Source organism: Balaenoptera acutorostrata, chromosome 9 (genome assembly GCF_949987535.1).
Source record: "Balaenoptera acutorostrata chromosome 9, mBalAcu1.1, whole genome shotgun sequence".
Classification (NCBI taxonomy): Eukaryota; Metazoa; Chordata; class Mammalia; order Artiodactyla; family Balaenopteridae; genus Balaenoptera; species Balaenoptera acutorostrata.
In genome coordinates this window covers 9,204,354-9,223,366 of record NC_080072.1, presented here as the reverse complement: position 1 = coordinate 9,223,366, position 19,013 = coordinate 9,204,354, and the positions used below count along the sequence as shown (strand labels likewise).

Here is a 19,013-nt window from a genome sequence, read left to right as displayed (position 1 = left end):
CACTGGGTCTTCGTTGCTGTGCACGGGCTTTTCTCTAGTTGCGGCGAGTGAGGGCTACTTTTCGTTGCGGTGCGTGGGCTCCTCATTGCAGTGTCTTCTCTTGTTGTGGAGCATGGGCTCTAGGCGGCCGGGCTTCAGTAGTTGTGGCTCGTGGGCTCTAGAGTGCAGGCTCAGTTGTTATGGCGCACGGGCTTAGTTGCTCTGTGGCATGTGGGATCTTCCCGTACCAGGGCTTGAACCCGTGTCCCCTGCGTTGGCAGGCAGATTCTTAACCAATACACCACCAGGGAAGCCCTGAGGATACTTTATTAAGTGAAATTTTGGAACAGGAAGATGAACCAGAGGCTTGCTCTATCCGTTCCACAAATCAATCTGATGTCGCAGTTCCTCCATGAATGGTGTGGTTCTCCCTTTTGGGATAGATGTCAATTAAAGTGCAGACTGTTGGACTTCCCTGGTGGCACAGTGGTTAAGAATCTGTGGTTAAGAGTTCACTGGCCATTCTTTTATGTATCCAATTTTGTGAAATGACTGTTCATAGTCTGTAAATTTTTTTTTTTTTTCTACCAGGTTGTTGGCCTTTTCCTTACTGGTTTTCAGTGATTTATATGTTTTATGCAAGACTCTGTTGTTTTATTAGTTTCAGATACTATGTCTTCTCCCGTTTGTGGCTTGTCTTTTCAGTTTGTTATGGTCTCATGATGCACAGATTTTTCTTGCAGAATTTATCAGTTCTTTTCTTAATGTTTTGTGCTTTTGTGTCTTGTTTAAGAACTCCTTCCTTACCTTGAAGTCAGAAAGATATTCTAATTTTTTTTCTAAAAATTTTAAATACTTGCTTTTCATACTTAGGTCTTTTAATCACTTGGAATATATTATTGTGTTTACTTTTTTTGTTTGTTTGTTTGTTTACTTTTAAATAGTGACCTAATTTTATTTTTTCCAGCACCATTTGGTGAATAGCTATTCCTTCCTCCAGTGGTTGTAATATTATCTCTGCATATATTAAGGTTTCAAATATGCATGTGTTTCTTTTAGATTTCATATTCTGTTCTGTTGGTCCGTTTGTCCATCCCTGTGGCTATAGCATGCTATTATTATTACTTTAGCATGTTATTATTATTACTTAAGAATATAAAATGTTTGGTATATGGTAGGATTTGTCTTCAAAAATATTACTTTAAAAAAAATATCTTTACTGTTTTTGGCCCTTTTCTCTTACACATGTTATAGAATCATAAAGTTCCCAAGGACAGATATTCAGATTTGTATTGGAATTGCAGTGGATAGACAGATTGTTTGGGGATGTCAATGAAAAAATTAACCAATAGTCAATCTAAGTAAGAACTGGAAAATTTTTTTTAAGCCAACCTGAGTATTATAACCCAGGAGAGACTATTCCTCTGTTAGAGGTCAAAGCACAGTTTTATAAGTTTTTGAGACAAAGGGTCATACATCAAAGTAACATAGTCCAACAAGGCAAGTTGTGAGTTATTGTGACCCCTTACAGAATTGAGAAAGGAATGTTATCTTCTAAGGAGTTACCTTCCTGGTGCCAGGAGGAAATTGCTTTGTTTGTTTGCTTTTTGTTTCTTTTTGCAAGTAGGCATTGCTGTGTGTTCTAAGGGGATCTAATTAATGCATAATGCAGATGCACAATGCACACTAAAGGGGCGGGGTAGTGGCTCAAACTGCAGAGAAAAATTTTATGTTAAATTTTTCTTATCTATCTTGACTTAAAATAATTTTATTTCATCAGGGAGCATTAATTTCTTTATGACATCAAATCTTTCTATTCATGAATATGTGACATTTCTCCTTTTGGTCTTTACACTTGCTATTCCCTCACCTAGAAAACTTTCTTTTAGAAAGCTCCCTTGTTCCTTTACCTCCTTGGGTCTTTGCTCAAATGTCACCTCATCAGAGATGACTTCCTTGAATAAAGTAATCTCCTTCTCACCCTCCTCTATCTTTTCAAAGCACTTGTAATCATTTGACATATTATGTATGTTTGAGTATTTTTTAATTGTCTTTCTTTCACTCAGTGGAATTAAGCTTCATGAAAGCAGGGTCTCTTTCCTCGCTACCACCCCAGCTCATAGAAAAGTGCCTGGCACATACTAGGTACTCAGTGTTTTTTGTGTGAATGTGTTTCTGTAGGATATTATCTTTTCCTTCATAAAGAAGTTATCTATTTACTGTTAGATTTTATCTTAGCTCTTAGTTTTCATTGCTAGTGTATATGGGAACTTTAAAAAAAAGACATTTTCTAGTTGTTTGCTACTGGTGTACAGAACAGAATTGTTTGTGTATATTATTTTATGTCTAGTATTTTATTGAACTCTTATTCTAATAATTTGTCTAGGTTCAGTTTGATTTTTCTGTACAGAATTTTATTTTCTATAAGTAAGAAAAACATTTAGGTATCAGTTTTATTCCCCAAATCAAATTTTAGTTACCTATACAAGTGTTTTGTAAATTATTGATATTACTATTTTAAAGAAACTTGCTATATGGTAACTCAATTCTAATGCTGCTTTCTAATTTGAGGATGAAAAAGGACTCCCCTTTCCAAACTTGCTATAAGATCCATTTTTCTTAGACTTTTGAGTTTTAATTTTCTCTCTCGTCAGCACCTTTAGTAGTACAAGTTTTTGTTTGAGATCATTTACTCTTTTCATGGAAGTGTGATAACCAGAATCTAGATTTCTGCTATTTAAAAATATCTCTCTAAATGTCTACATTTCTGTAGATATTTTGTACCTTTTCTGTTGAGTGAAATGAGCTTCCTTAAATAACATTTCCAGATTTGAGTGCAAGGGTCTGTGAGAAGAATCTGCTTTAATGGCCTGTTTACTGCTAACTACCATGATGTTTTCTGCACAGAGTACTTCTGACACTAAATGTGTGGGTTTTCCACCAAGCAATTCTCCAGTGCTGTGGGGACACCAACTGGATGTCCTACAATTTCATTCAGTTCTAAAACTACCTGGGGTTGCACAGACCCCACAGGTTAAGTAAGGGCTCAGTCTCACAGACTGTCCCCCACTTCACACAACAATCTCAAGTAGTGGATCCGCAAGTTACCCACACTTCTATCTGAGTTGGCTAAAGATTGGGGGTTCCCACAACCCCCTCCTCAGGTTTGAATTTGCTATAACAGCTCATAGAACTCAGGGAAATACTTTACACACTATTATCAGTTCATTATAAAGGATATTATAAAGGATACAAATGAACAGCCAGATGAAGAGGTACATAGGGCGAGGTTCCAAGCACAGGGTCTTATGACCCTGTGGACTTGAGGTGTGACATCTGCTTGGCAAATGGATGTGTTCACCAAACTGGAAGCTCTCCAAACCCTGTTGATTAGGATTTGTATGGAGTTTCCATTATATAGGCACCATCACTGGCCATTGGTGATTACTCAGCCTTCAGCTCCTCTCCCCTCTGGAGGCCGAGGGGTGGCGCTGAAAGTTCCAAACTGCTAATTAATCAGGTTCTTCTGGCAACAAGTCTTCATCCTGGATGCCGCCCCGCCCCGCCCCGCAGGTCAGCCCCGCAGGTCACCTTGTTAACATACAAAATGACACTCTTTACTCTAGAGATTCCAAAGGTTTTAGAAGCTCTTGTGCCAGGAAAGAGGGATGAAGACCAAATTCCGTCCTTCCTTCCTTCTGTTGGCCGCACCGCATATGGGTTCTGAGTTCCCTGACCAGTGGATTGAACCCGTGCTCCCTGCAGTGGAAGTGCGGAGTCATAACCACTGGACCACCAGGGAAGTCCCAAATACATATTTCTTATATCGCAATATCACAGCCTGGTATTGCAGCTCCTCTGGGAACATGTGTTATTGGGAACTTATAATGGTTCAAAAGAAGCTGTGAAAATCAGGCTGTGGTAATCAGTGATTGTAAGGAAAAAGTTTATTTCCTTTCTCAGACTGGTTACATTCTAGTTAGCATTTCATTAGTGTAACAGTTTCTATTTTGAAATAGAAAAGAGGGTTTCCCTTCTTAGTGATGTATTTTACTTTTTTTTTTTTTAATTTGTCTTTAGTTTATCTGTAGTCCAAATTATTTTACAGAGAGTTGTTGAAATTAAACACTTTAGGTCCAGAGTGAGTGGTTATTTCAAATTCAGGTTTCTATTATATTCCATACTTGTCCCTAAATGTCTACTTCTCAACACTATATACCCCCTTTTCACCTTACTGAATATAAAAAAATTTTTTAATATGTAGTCAGACATCTATTTCCCTGCATGGAGCCCTAAGATTTTTCCTATAATTGACCCAAAAAGGAGCATAGGTAGGAGCAGGGCAGATGTGGGCCGAGCTATTCAAATACCGAGTCACTTGCCTTGAGGGAATGAAGGAAGAGTTTATGTGCAGGAAGTGCATATTGAAATCTAAGATCCCAACGTCTCATTATGTGTCTTTAGGATTGTATTTTTGGAAAGCTCTGGTAACATTTAGCTATTTTGAATGCCTGTGAAAATCAAAAGTGCTTGAGAGCTTCGTTTATTTATTAATACATTTGCTTATGCAAATATATTAATACATTGTCTTATATTAAATACAAATATATTTATTTGTATAAATACGTTTATAAGACAGGATTTGAAATACTGAATGCAGGAGCAAGAACTGGCACATTTTAAGTCTGGATGGAGACTTGGAACCATTTCCAACTTGTTTAGAGGATTGTGTGATAGCAGGCAGCAGAAGTTTCTGTTTTTCTTTTAGTGGAGATACTGTAATTATATTAATCAGGCTACAGAGTTTATACCAGCATCTAGCTGGGCAGGGAGGATAGGGAGATGTAAGAGCTAAGAAAATTGCCCAAGTGCTTCTGGCCTAGAAAACTGGAAGAATGACAGTGTCACTCACCGAACTGTGAAACTGAGCAGGGGGACTGAGGAGGAGAGGCTACAGGGGATTGTGGGAATGGCAAGATAAGATTAATTCTGAATAATTAGAAATATAGAACTAACTAAAGATGAACAAAGATTTGGGGGTTATTTAGTAGATTTGAGAATAAATGGGGTCCTTGAGGAACTGAGGACATGTACAGCGTTTTACTATTACCAGTTTATTATAAAGGATACAACTCAGGAACAGCCAAATGGAAGAATGCACAGGGCAAGGAGTGGGGGTGTTTGTGCCACCTCACCAGCACCCTGATGTGTTCACCAACTCAGAAACTGTGAACCCTGTCATTTAGTGGTTTTTAATGGAGGTTTCATTATGTAGGTATGAGTGATTAAATCATTGCCATTGGTGATTAACCCAATCTCTAGCCCCTCTCCCCTTCCCAGAGGTTGGGGGGTGGGACTGAAAGTTCCAACCTTCCAATCATGCCTTTCTGATAACCAGCCCCCATCCTCAAGCTTTCTAGAAGTCCACCAAGAGTGGCCTCATTAAAACAAAAGACATTCCTATCACCCACGAGATTCTAAGGGATTTAGGAGCTCTCTGTCAGGAACTAGGGACAAAGACCGAATATATATATGTATTTTAATTGTGTTACAGTTATCCATGTGGAAAAAAAATGAGACTGGCTCTCTACCTTATGCCATAAGTAAACATAAACTAGAGATTGATTAAGGATTGCAATGTCAAAAATAAAACCTTCCTTTTTTTTGTGTAGAAAATATAGATGAGTATCTTTCAGGCCTTGAAGTAAGGAAAGATTTAAAAAATAGGACATTAAAGTCCATCGACAGATGAATGGATAAAGAAGATGTGGCACATATATACAATGGAATATTACTCAGCCATAAAAAGAAACGAAATTGAGTTATTTGTAGCTAGGTGGATGGACCTAGAGTCTGTCATACAGAGTGAAGTAAGTCGGAAAGAGAAAAACAAATACCGTATGCTAACACATATATATGGAATCTAAAAAAAAAAAAAGGTTCTGAAGAACCTAGGGGGAGGACAGGAATAAAGACGCAGATGTAGAGAATGGACTTAAGAACAAGGGGAGGGGGCAAGCTGGGACGAAGTGAGAGTGTGGCATTGATATATATACACTACCAAATGTAATATAGCCAGTGGGAAGCAGCCGCATAGCACAGGGAGATCAGCTCGGTGCTTTGTGACCACCTAGAGGGGTGGGGTAGGGAGGGTGGGAGGGAGATGCAAGAGGGAGGGGATATGGGGCTATAAGTATATAGCTGATTCACTTGGTTATACAGCAGAAACTAACACAACAATGTAATGCAATTATACTCCAATAAAGATGTTAAAAAAAAAAATAGGACACTAAAAACCCCCAAAAGCAGAGTATACAAGAAAAGACTGAGATATATATATATATATATATATATATATATATTTTTTTTTTTTTTTAATTTTTTTTTGGCTGCGCCGCGTATCTTGTGGGGTCTTAGTTCCTTGACTAGGGATCACACTCACGCCGTCAGCAGTGAAAGTGCAGAGTCCTAACCACTGGACTGCCAGGGAATTCCCAAGACTGATATACATGTATATATTTAATAATATATAAATATATAACTGATATATATGTTTAATATATACATATATTTATTAAATAATACAGGCCCTTTATTTATTTGCTTTTTTAATATTTAATTAATTTATTTATTTGGCTGTTCTGGGTCTTAGTTGTGGCATGCGGGATCTTTTAGTTGCAGCATGAGGGATCTTTAGTTGCAGCATGCAGGATCTTTAGTTGTGGCACACAGGATCTAGTTCACTGAGCAGGGATCGAACCTGGGCCCCCTGCATTGGGAGTGTGGAGTCTTAACCACTGGATCACCAGGGAAGTCCCGAGACTGATATATATATATTTTTAAAATTTATTTTATTTTATTGATTTATTTTTGGCTGCATTGGGTCTTCGTTGCTACACATGGGCTTTCTCTGGTTGCGGCGAGTGGGGGCTACTCTTTGTTGCGGTGCAGGGGCTTCTCATTGCAGTGGCCTCTCGTTGTGGAGCAGGGGCTCTAGGCGCGTGGGCTTCAGTAGTTGTGGGTCGTGGGCTCAGTAGTTGTGGCTCGCAGGCTCTAGAGCGCAGGCTCGGTAGTTGTGGCGCACGGGCTTAGTTGCTCCGTGGCATGTGGGATCTTCTAGGACCAGGGCTCGAACCCGTGTCCCCTGCATTGGCAGGCGGATTACCGAGACTGATATATTTTTGATGTATAACTTTTGTTCATCAAAGGACAACTGGGGGACTTCCGTGGTGGCGCAGGGGTTAAGAATCTGCCTGCCATGCAGGGGATACGGTTCAAGCCCTGGTCCCGGAAGATCCCACATGCCGCGGAGCAACTAAGCCCGGGCACCACAGCTACCGAGCCTGTGCTCTAGAGACCGCTAGCCACAACTACTGAGCCCACGTTTCACAACTACTGAAGCCCGCGTGCCTAGAGCCTGTTCTCTGCAACAGGAGAAGCCACCCAGTGAGAAGCCCGCGCACTGCAACGAAGAGTAGCCCCCGCTCACTGCAACTAGAGAAAGCCCGTGCGCAGCAACGAAGACCCAACGCAGCCAATAAATAAATAAATAAATAAATTTATTTTTTTAAAAAAAGACACCTGAGTGCCCATATCTTGATTTCTAATACCACTCTCCAATAAAAGGGACCAGGGCTCCTTGGAGAAATGGCTGATTCTAGGGCTGGGGCCCTAGAGAATATATAAGATGAACCTGGAGCATCTTGCAGTGCCAGAAAGCAGAGAAGTGCTACAAAAAGAGGTGGGGGGGGGAAGGGGGAATGTATTAAAAGGACACAGTGGCCAGACTGAAAGAGCTCACAGTGGCCAAAGATGGAATAATTTGAGCAGCAAAGCAATATAGTGTTGGATTCTAACCCAAAGTATAAAATAAGTATCCAAGAATACATACATATGTTGACTTATACTGATATAAATAAATGAATAGATAAATAAATAAATGAGGGAAAAGAAACAAATCTTCCATACAGAAAAATCCCAAATAATTTATGAAGATACTCCTAGCTCTGGGAGGCAGAGCTTAACTTCATAGCTCTTGAGTGTGGCTACACTTAGTGACTTTCTTCCAAAGAATGTGATGATAGAAAGTTTTGAGAGCACTGGAGATGGGGAAGATGACAATACCCACCAGTATTGTGTGACTAGGACTGCAGAAGGAGCTGATGTTGGAGTACTTTGGTGATCATTTAAGGAATCATTTAATCTCTTATTACCAATTAGCCTTTTGATGAAATCAGTATTCTGTCTCTGATCAGTTGAATATCTTTTTTAAAGTTGAGATTTATTTTTTTTTGAAGTTGAGTTTGTTTTTTTGTTTTTTTTTGGCTGCGTTGGGTCTTTGTTGCTGCGTGTGGGCTTTCTCTAGTTGCGGGCGGGGGCTACTCTTTGTTGTGGTGCACGGGCTTCTCATTGTGGTAGCTTCTTTTGTTGCGGAGCACGGGCTCTACGAGCGCGGGCTTCAGTAGTTGTGGCTCGTGGGCTCTAGAGCAAAGGCTCAGTAGTTGTGGCGCCGGGCTTAGTTGCTCCGCGGCATGTGGGATCTACCTGGACCAGGACTGGAACCCGCATCCCCTGCACTGGCAGGCAGATTCTTAACCACTGGGCCACCAGTGGTTAAGAAACTGATCAGGGAAGTCCTGATCAATTGAATATATGATGTCATCTATCCAAGGATAATATGTTAAAAGTACTTCTCTAACTCTTCCATAACTTGATCTGCTGTATCTCTGGTGTTTCTCTTTTTTTTTTTTTTAATAAATTTATTTATTTATTTATTTATTTTTGGCTGTGTTGGGTCTGGTGTTTCTCTTTTAATACTTGGTTGCATTAGAGAGAATGGCTTGCTGCAGTGTTGTTCATTTGTCCATTGTGAGTATGAGATACTTTTCAGATATTTTCATTTCTCTTCTTCTAAGAGAAGGCTTTGGTTGCGTTTCCTTTACTCTTTCTGGCTTTTATCCCCCCTCACGTTCCTCACCCTTCACTAAGACAGCTCTGACAGTTCTCTTCAGCAGCCAGTGTCCCTTCTGCAGGATTTGTAGTAAAGTAATATTTCAACATCGCTTCTTCTAATAACAGCTGCCAAGTGGGCCCCTTTGGTTGGGGCAGCCTCCTTCTCTGCTTTCATCTCAGCTGCACTTTGGCTTCCAAATGCTTGGTTCCTTCACTTCAGCCGTCATCCATTTTTCAAATGGCTAAACTCAAGGCTGATGGGTAGTTTAGAGGCAGAGCCTGAATGCTTTTTTTCTGGGCTTTTTGGAATCATGCCTTCAGCTTTGGCAGCGTTGCCGTGTCTGTTGGACAGTCTCCTAAGTTTCTAACTATCCTCCCATCTTTGCTCTGTCTTTGGAAATCTTTTTTTTACACACTGAGGGGAAAAATCTTCCATATCTTTTGGCTAAGATCAAGTAATCCTCGCTTGTTGGGAAACAGGTGTCATGAATTTTTGTAACAGGTGATTAGAAAGGAACTTTCTCTGTACACTTGGCTCTGTGAACTTCAGAGCCCCACCCCCATCTTCTGAGTGAGTGTAAAGTCCTGAAGACTTGTGGCCTCATTATTTGTCCTTATTGGCCTCTGGACTCTTGAACTACTTTTTTCTTTGCTTTGTCCCAGCCTTCTCTTGAAGGCTAAATTCTTCTTGAACACATTATATACTTTGAATTCTATAGTAAATACTAAGTTTTATATTTAGCAACATACATTGTAGGATCTGAGGATCTCTAGCCACCTTCAGCCCTCTTTCTCTGCAGTCTTGCCCTGTTGCTTTTCTGTCCTCTCCTTCACCCAGATTTATTCTTTGTTTTATTTGGTTGAACAGTTACAAGTTTGGGTTTGTTTTCCTACATAAACAGCTTCATCTTGATACCATACGGTGTTGTTTAAATTCCTTTTCACTTTTATCCCTTTATCTTCACATGCTACTTTTGTTTTTGCATTTTATTTTATTTTATTTTTTTTTAAGGATTTTCTTTTTAATTAATTAATTTATTTATTTTTGTCTGTATTGGGTCTTCGGTTCGTGCGAGGGCTTTCTCCAGTTGCGGCAAGCGGGGGCCACTCTTCATCGCGGTGCGGGGACCGCTCTTCATCGCGGTGCGCGGGCCTTTCTCCATCGCGGCCCCTCCCGTTGCGGGGCACAGGCTCCAGACGCGCAGGCTCAGCAATTGTGGCTCACGGGCCCAGCTGCTCCGTGGCATGTGGGATCTTCCCAGACCAGGGCTCGAACCCGTGTCCCCTGCATTAGCAGGCAGATTCTCAACCACTGCGCCACCAGGGAAGCCCATGCATTTTATTTTTTTAATTAAAAAACTTTAATACAATTTTGAAGGTTACTTTCCATTTCACTTATTACAAAATATTGGCTATATTCCCCATGTTGTATAGTACATCCTTGAGCCTATCTTATACCCAGTAGTTTGTATCTCCTGCTCCCTCACCCCTATATTGCCCCTCCCTGCCACTGGTAACCACGCTTGTTTTCTATATCTGTGAGTCTGCTTCTTTTTTGTTGCATAATATTTACTAGTTTGTTGTATATTTTAGATTCCACATATAAGTGATATCATACAGTATTTTTCTTTTTCTGACTTATTTCATGTAGCATAATGCCCTCCAAGTTCCATCCACGTTGCTGCAGATGGCAAAATTTCCTTCTTTCTTATGGCTGAGTAGTATTCCATTATGTGTGTATATGTGTGTATGTGTGTATATATGTATATATCACATCTTTTTTATCCACGTATCTGTTGATGACACTTAGGTTGCTTCCATATCTTTGCAATTGTAAATAATGCTGCTGTGAACACTGAGGTGCACATTTCTTTTCAAATACATGCTACTTCTGTTGAATTGTTTCTAAGAAGGGAGCAATTTGGGTTGATTGATAATAGTTCATCCACTCATTTACCAAACACTTATAAAGTGCCTACTATGTGCTACCCCTGAGCAGGCACGTCCATCAACAAATAGCACAAGGCCCCTGCCACTTGTCTTAAAGTGCCGACACTCAGACAAGGAAATGTAATGAACAAATGAGACATGAATTGTAGAAGAGATAGGTGCACAGTGGATGGAAAGTAATCCTTTCGTGGGAGTTGAGAAAAGCTATCATTTGAGCTAGGTCTGGAAGGAATAGGAGCTTATGAGGCAGAGTGGCAGAACAGGAAGGGCAGAACACAGAGGGAATGGCATGTACAAAGATGCAGAGGCCTGACAAAGCTGGGTGTGTTGTGGGACTAACAGGTGTTTGAAGGCTGATGTTGCTGGAGGGTGGTCCCTGTGGCAGGTGTGGTGGGTGATAAACTTGGGAAGGTAAGTTGTTAGCTTATTTACCGCATGCAGGAGGGATTTGTTTCATCTTTCTGGAGCCATGGGGGGCTGTGAGTGAGATACTATGTGTATGTATGGGGGTGTTATGTTGGACTATCTCAAGGAGAGTGTCTGACCCCACAGTTCTTAACTTTGAGCTTTCATGCTGGTGATAAAGTCTGTTCACAGTCCCTGGTTGGCACTTACTGGCATGCCCAGGGCACCCTGGACTTCTTATCATCATTGAGCACAGGTCTGAACTCCAACCTCTACCCGCTTGCCTGGGGTGAGGGATGGGGATGGGCTCTGGTACGAAGAAGGCAAGGGGAATGGCACAGGATGAGCCTTTTCACTCTCTTGGTTCTCCTTTGGTACCTTTTCTATTTCTTCAGATCTTGGCTTCTGCTTTCTTCCAAATACACAGCTATCTTGGCTTCCAGCCCAGGTGGGAGAGGGAGAAAGAATTTATTTCCTTCAGCGCCTCTCTGAAAATAACCCAGCTGGCACTGCTCAGGAACAAGAAGTTCCTGAGAGTGTTGGCACCTCATGGTGTTGATGTCCGGCAGTCCCTGCTGTGAATTGTCTCACTCTCAATCCAAGGACCTCTGTGGGGAGAAGTTGGGTGGTTTTCACGGCCTCTGCAGTACCAGCTGCCTCCAAGGCCTCGCACAGTGAAGGGGTAAGGGAGGTAAGGGAACCATGTCACTGTGGGGAGATTGGGCTAATGTGTGCGAGGCCCTGCAAGGTGGGGAAGATTCTGGCCATGGCATCTTCTGATCTGGTGTAAGGAAAAGGTGGGTGCCTCTAACTGAGGCCCAGCCCCAGAATGTTGTCAACCCCGAGGTTGTCCATCCGTCTCTTCTGGATGTCAGATTCCTAGCTGCCCGACATCCTGGGGCCAGAAAGTGGGGGTGGGGTAGGGTAAGATGGGGAGTGTCAGCAACTGTCCTGTCCAAACAGATTTATCATAAAATATCATGGGGAAGACTAGATTAGGGTTAATTCACTGAAGTTAATAAAGCACAGTACTGTAGTGGGCACTCAGTAAATAGTTGCCGCATGATGAATTAATTGAACTAAATTCAAGATATCTTGAAAGACTGGGAGTAGCCCTGCGGGGAATCGGAGGTCTAGCGCCAAGTCCCAGAGGCCTGAGAAGACTAGGTCTGGTGGGGGAAAGGGCTGAGTTGAGTTTGGTTGGCTCTGAGAGTACAAGTGGCCATGCGAAGTTGGGAAGACCAGGCGGTGGCCTGAACCCTGGGCCAGGGGCAAATGGAGTCCAGGGAAGTCACAAACTTTCGGAGTGGGCAAAGAAGGGCCTCGGGACCCCCCGCAGTGCTGGATATCCCCTTTACGCCCACTTTCCGGCAGCGCGAGGGGCCAGCGGCGACCTGAGGCGGGACAAAGCACAGACCCCGCCCACCTAAAGGTGGCTACGTGCTCAGCCCTCTTTGTGTCTGAACTTTAGGGCTAGACTGTTCGAGGTGAGGAATTGGACCACACAGCCGTCAGAAGCGAGTTCCCAACATTATTCCCTCGGCCGCCGCCCACCCTTTCAGTCCCTGGAATAGCAATCCAGGATGTTCCACTTTAAGGGGCGGGCCGGGGCGGGCCGGGGCGGGGCTCCCGTGCCCAGTCCCGGAGACCGCGCCCGCCCGGCCGCAGACGCGGTGGCGGAAGCTGAGCGGAGTCACAGAAGCCTGGGAGACTGTTCTGGGGCCGGGAGGTCCGGGCAGGTGTCCAGCCACCAGCTGACCGCAGGCTGCGTCTTGTTGCCGGTTTCGCAGGCACCATGAGCCAGGACGCCGAGGTGGACATGAAGGAAGTGGAGCTGAACGAGCTGGAACCCGAGAAGCAGCCAATGAACGCGGCGTCGGGGGCGGCTGTGGCTGTGGCCGTGGCGGGCGGCACCGAGAAGAATGGTCTGGTGAAGATCAAGGTGGCCGACGACGAGGCGGACGCGGCGGCCGCGGCCAAGTTCACAGGCCTGTCTAAAGAGGAGCTGCTGAAGGTGGCAGGCAGCCCCGGCTGGGTACGCACCCGCTGGGCGCTGCTGCTGCTCTTCTGGCTCGGCTGGCTGGGCATGCTGGCGGGCGCCGTGGTCATCATCGTTCGGGCGCCGCGCTGCCGCGAGCTGCCCGCAATGAGCTGGTGGCACAAGGGCGCCCTCTATCGCATTGGCGACCTTCAGGCCTTCCAGGGCCGCGACGCAGGCGACCTAGTGGGTGAGTCCGGGGCTCCCCCACCCCCACCCCGCGCTACCCTGGTTTAACTGGTCACCGGCTTCGACCCCTGTGCCGATTGACCCAGGTGGTTCTCCACCCTTACTGGTACTGGTGACCGCCCCCTGGGACGTAGCCCCTCCTTCTTTCTTCGAAGGAAACCGCCCCCCACTCCCTCTTTCCTGAGGGTGGCTGACTCAGCATCCTCCCTTCCCCCTCCCGGCGCCAGTAGCCTATCGCAGCAGGTTTCTGAAGCAATGTGCTAGTCTCCTTACATCAGCTTCTCTCGTGATCCAGCCTCACCGCCCCCCACTCCCTTCGTCTCGGGGAGAATAGGGGCGATCAGGGGCCTCAGAGAGGCGTCACTTTAAACTCTGCTTTTCCATTTCAGGCCTGAAGGGGCGGCTTGATTACTTGAGCACCCTGAAGGTAAAAGGTTTTGTGTTGGGCCCAATTCACGAGAACCAGAAGGATGACCTCACAGGGACCAACTTGGAACAGATCGCCCCCACTTTTGGCTCCAAGGAAGATTTTGACAGTCTCCTGCAATCGGCCAAGAAAAAGAGTGGGTGTCCTAGAGCTCGCAAGGAAGCAGCTAGGAAGGGCTTGGCCTTCTGGCCAGAGGAAAGGCCGGATAGCTTTATTGTCTGGTTTATTGCTGAGTGGCTCAGAGTTTTCCTAGGGCAGGTACAGGGGAGGCTTGTTAGGCTTCAGCCTAAAATGGACTTGTCAGGTGGTTCAGAGACTTTCTATACTTGGATGTGCAGTTATTTAACTTCTGGGCCTCAGTGCCCTTACTTGCAAAATGTAGGTTTTTGCTAAATCAGTGGTTTTAAAACTTGTAAAAGAGTGGATCCTTTTGAAAAAAAATCCAAGTAAAATCTTTTCTTACATTGAACAGGGTTCGCTTTGGGGGTGAGGGGCCCAGGGCCTCATAAGCTCAGCCTTCTCTGTTACTCTACCCTCCCCCCGCCTCCCGCCCCGCCACTTGCTCATATCTCTGTTTCAATGGAATGAGTTTTGCCAGGGTTCAAATCTAAGCTTTTGTACCAATACATAGGAAATACTCTGCCGACTTGTATTTGTTGATTTCCTCCTTTCCCCTCCCCCCCAGAGTCTTTCTATCAACTGCCTCCTCCTCCATTGTTCTAGGCATCCGGGTCATCCTAGACCTCACTCCCAACTACAAGGGCCAGAACTTGTGGTTCCACTCCACTCAGATTGACACTGTGGCCACCAAAGTGAAGGTGAGTGTGTTGGTGCTTACGGCACGTGGGAGCGGGACGCTGGGGCTGTTTGGTCCTTTCATAGCAAGCTCTATAAACGTAGCCCGGTGCCAGCCAAGGGGCCCCTTGCTCCTTGGAGCCAAGCAGGCATGCTCCTCCCACAGGCAGAAGGATAGGCAAGCATTGCACCCCTATTTTTGTTTGTTCCTTTGCTGACCACTCATTTTCCTTGTTTCCCTGACTCTGAGGGTGACAGTGCCAGGAAGGGAATTTCTCAGACGTGAATTTTCTTCCTTTTGGGAGAGGAAGCCCTTTCTCTATGGGAATTCTGTCCTGTCTGGTTTCCCTTTTCTTATTTGATGTGTTTTGGAGTGGAGCCCAGTCTGAAATTGTAAACACTGGGGTCTTCCTATGTGTCTGGGAGTATGCTGAGTACTTTGTATACCTTCTTTAATCCCCTGTGTAACCAAACAAGGTCCCTGTCAGTATCCCTGATCTGTAAATGAGGATGCTAAGGTTCAGAGGTCTTTAATGTGCCCCGGGATTTGATGTTCCAACTCATCTTATCTCTCTAATCTGCCTACTCTGAAGGCCTAGGCTCAAACTCTGTACCCTGCAGGCTGGGAGTGGGGCTTTGAATGTCATCCCAGCTCCGAATGCCTGGGTTCTAGGACACTGACCAGTTCAGAAAGGGTAGAACAAAAATGGAGGCAGACTCTGACACTTTGCTGGCAGCCGTAATTCTGAGGTAGAATTCTGTAGTCCCAGCATTTCAGTTGACTCTTGGGGTCATTCGGTTCATTCCTTGCTACTTGCTGGAAGACCCTCTAAAAGTTACTGAGAAGGCAATGTTTTCAGATGGTGTGGCATGAGGTGTGGTAGCCTCAGATGAAGATGGAGACTAGAGGCGAGAGCACGTGGATCAGAGAGAGAAAGGGGAAGAGAGGGGCAGCAGGAGTGGGTTCTGTGTCATGTGCCCCGTGAATGTCAGGGCTTCAGGCCTGGGCCTGTTCTGCGGAGCTGTCTTCTCTTTTCAAATCTTTGGCTAAACTGCCCTGGGGCTGTGCTTTGAATTTCACTTCCTTATCCTTGGTCTTGGCTCTGACTAGCTCTTTTACTTACACCCTCCCCAGGCTCCAGGAAACTGGGAGAGGAGTAAGTATACTCTTCTTGGGATCTTGGTTAACATTTTAGGTCCCATCTCTGCTGCTCTCTGATTGTGGCCTGGGGCATGCCTCCTTGCTTCTCTGACATTGTTTCCTTATCTGTAAAATGAGTATACCAGCGTTCCACACGTGCTAAGTGTTAAATGAAGTTACATGTATGAACACACTTCGCTCATAGGTCTTTTCTGTAGGGGTCAAGGGTAAAGCTTTGTGATTCACCATGAGGAGGAGTAGAGAAGTAGAGCACTATATCACTAAGAGAATCAATGATAGGTTAGAATGGAAGGGAACTAAAGGCTACAGGTTTATAATAGAGGCAAGAAAGTGAGACCAGTTCAAGGCAAGTGACTCGCCAGAGGCCACGGGAGAGTGCGTGGTAGGCAAGATTTAGTGTGGGCTGAGCCTTTGCATCAGAGTGTTGATATCTTTCCTCTATTCTTTTGCCTCCCTCCTACAGGAAGCTCTGAGGTTTTGGCTGCAGGCTGGTGTGGATGGGTTCCAGGTCCGGGATGTGGGGAATCTGACAGTGAGTACCCTTTCCACGCGAGAAGCAGAGCCTGGGTGAGAACAGAAGCACCCGCCAGGGCCTGATAGTGTTCCCTGCTTCTTGCCTCTGCTCTTTTCCTTCTAGGATGCGCCTTCATTCTTGGCTGAGTGGCAGAACATCACTAAGAGCTTCAGTGAAGATAGGTGGGTACCAGGCCCTGGCTTCCCTAACTCAGCTCCTTTGTGGGAACCCCTCAGTGGAGTACTAGCCCCAGGAAGTGGAGCGTTCCTAGTCCAGAAAGCCTTCTTCCTTTCTTGCCCTGTGCTGACCTTGACTCCTGCCCTGCTCTGTGCAGGCTCTTGATTGCAGGCACAGACTCCTCCGACCTTCAGCAGATCCTCAGCCTGCTCGAGTCCACCGAGGACCTGCTGTTGACCAGCTCTTACCTGTCAACCTCCACTTTCACTGGGAAGCATACAAATTTCCTGGTTACCCAGTATCTGGACGCCTTTGGCAGCCGCTGGTGCAGCTGGAGTGTGAGTACCACAGTGGTAGGAGAGGGGGCAGGAGGCCTTTGGGAAGAAGAGAGTGTCGGCAGGTGGAGGCAGAGGCGGGCCTTGAGGTTCACCAGTGATTCCATTCCTGCAGCTGTCTCAGTCGGGGCTCCTGACTTCCTTCGTGCCACCTCACCTCCTCCGACTCTACCAGCTGCTGCTCTTCACCCTGCCAGGGACCCCAGTTTTCAGCTACGGAGACGAGATTGGCCTAGAGGAAGCTGCCCTTCCTGGACAGGTATCACTTGCTGCCTGCCCAGCACGGTGGGGGAGGCTGCGTTCGTCTGTCACGGTGGTTCTGTGGCTGGTGGTGGACAAGCAAGAGCCTTGGGGAGGCACGTGTGTTGGATTGCTAGTCGGCCGCCTGGTCAGCCGCTGTGTGGCCTTGGCAGGTTATTTCACTTCTCTGACTCTTGGTCATCTCTGCCGTGATACTACTTTTTTTATAGGGCAGTTAGGAATGAACGAGGGCGTATTTTAAAATGCAGTACCTGGCTCCTGGTAGGAGTTCAGTATGGTAGCCATCACCCGGTAATTCGTTCATTCACTGGACAGCGGGTACTCTGTGTTAGGCTCTGCTCTCCAGGAACTCAGAGTTGCGTGGGGGAACCAGATGAGTAAGAGAAGTACACGCAACGAGTGCCTTGGTGGGGTAAGACCATGAAGGCACCCGGTTAGCTTTAGCCACGGGGTTGGAGGTTGACACCTAAGCTGATATTTATAGAACGCGTCATTCACTTATTCCACAAAGCTTTATGCAGTAATTCCTATACGCTATGCTTGGAGGATACAGCGGTGCACAAAAGAGCTGGAGGTAGTGAAATTGGATAGTAAGCATATATGATAAAGGTGCCAGGTGCTGATATGTGCAAGAGAGCAGGGTAAGGGGCCTAGAGAGTAGGGGATGTGGGCGGTTTTATATCAAATGGCCACAGGAAACCTGATGGAGGCACCTGAGCAGGGACCAGAGGGCAGTGAGGGGCTAGCTTGTGGCTGTCTGGGAGAAGCGCCCTCTAGGCTGAGGGGACAGTGTGTGTGAGGCCCTGAGGTGGGGGAGGTTATACTTCTGTGGGGCTGGAAGCGGGAGGAGGAGTTGGAGAGCGGCCCAGGTCTTTTCCAAGTCATGTTTTCCCTGCCTTTTAGCCTGTGAAGGCCCCGGTCATGCTGTGGGATGAATCCAGCTTTCCCAACACTTCAGGACCTGTAAACACCACCATGACTGTGAAGGTAAGGGTTTTAGATGGGCAGGGCCTGATCGGCAAGGGGCGAGGGCAGGTGGCTGGTAGGAGTTTGCGCCCGGGGGAGCCCTTCACCCCTTTCTGCTGTGTCCTTATCACTTTACCGTTTGCAGGGCCAGAGTGAAGAGCCTGGCTCGCTCCTCTCCCTGTTCCGATGGCTGAGCGATCAGCGGGGTGAGGAGCGCTCCCTGCTGCACGGAGACTTCCACGCGCTCTCCTCGGGGCCTGACCTCTTCGCCTATATCCGGCAATGGGACCAGAACGAGCGTTTCCTCATAGTGCTCAACTTTGGGGATGTGGGCCAGCCTGCCAGGCTGGGCGCCTCCAACCTGCCTGCCGGTACCAGCCTGCCAGCCAGTGTGGATCTGCTGCTCAGCACCCAGCCCGGCCGCAAGGAGGGCGCCCCTCTTGAGCTGGAGCACCTGAACCTGGAGCCCCACGAGGGGCTGCTGCTCCGCTTCCCCTACGTGGCCTGACCCGGGCCCCCCACCCTTCCCTTCCCCTCCCCAGGCCCTTTGAGTTCTGCTTTCTCTCTCTCTCTTCTTTTTTTTTTTTTAACTGTTACAGATGAACCCCAAAATAGGGTGTTTTCTGGTTTCAAATAAAAGTCACCCCTACCTGGTATGGCCTCGTCTTCCCTCAACCCGCTGTCAACGGCAGGAAATTCTCTCCCCTTCTTCCCCTCTCCCCCACTGGACCCCCCCCCCCGCAGGTGACCAGGACCAGAGAGGAAGGGGCCTGTCGAGGTCATAACAGCAAGGTGGTGTCAGGACGAGCTAGCATCCCGCCTCCTCACCCGGCCTGGAGGTCTCGGCTCCTGCTGACTCTTCC

The 19,013-nt window shown here is 46.1% G+C and overlaps 1 protein-coding gene across 1 annotated transcript; it reads left to right on the top strand.

The window, feature by feature from the left end:
* Window positions 1-12,935: 12,935 nt before the first annotated feature.
* On the top strand, window positions 12,936-18,804 carry SLC3A2 (solute carrier family 3 member 2). Its single transcript, XM_007174374.3, has 9 exons — window positions 12,936-13,514; window positions 13,903-14,076; window positions 14,664-14,758; window positions 16,361-16,429; window positions 16,535-16,593; window positions 16,746-16,926; window positions 17,039-17,182; window positions 18,088-18,171; window positions 18,296-18,804. Exons 1-9 carry the CDS (start codon window positions 13,082-13,084, stop codon window positions 18,656-18,658), a joined length of 1,602 nt encoding a protein of 533 aa, XP_007174436.2. The 5' UTR covers window positions 12,936-13,081; the 3' UTR covers window positions 18,659-18,804.
* The last annotated feature ends 209 nt before the right edge of the window (window positions 18,805-19,013 follow it).

Excerpts from the sequence above, each read along its gene's own strand:
- SLC3A2 (XM_007174374.3), top strand. The coding sequence starts at position 13,082 with ATGAGCCAGGACGCCGAGGTGGACATGAAGGAAGTGGAGCTGAACGAG. Across the intron at positions 13,515-13,902 it reads CGACGCAGGCGACCTAGTGG|GCCTGAAGGGGCGGCTTGAT; the intron begins GTGAGTCCGGGG and ends TTTCCATTTCAG. Across the intron at positions 17,183-18,087 it reads AAGCTGCCCTTCCTGGACAG|CCTGTGAAGGCCCCGGTCAT; the intron begins GTATCACTTGCT and ends CCTGCCTTTTAG.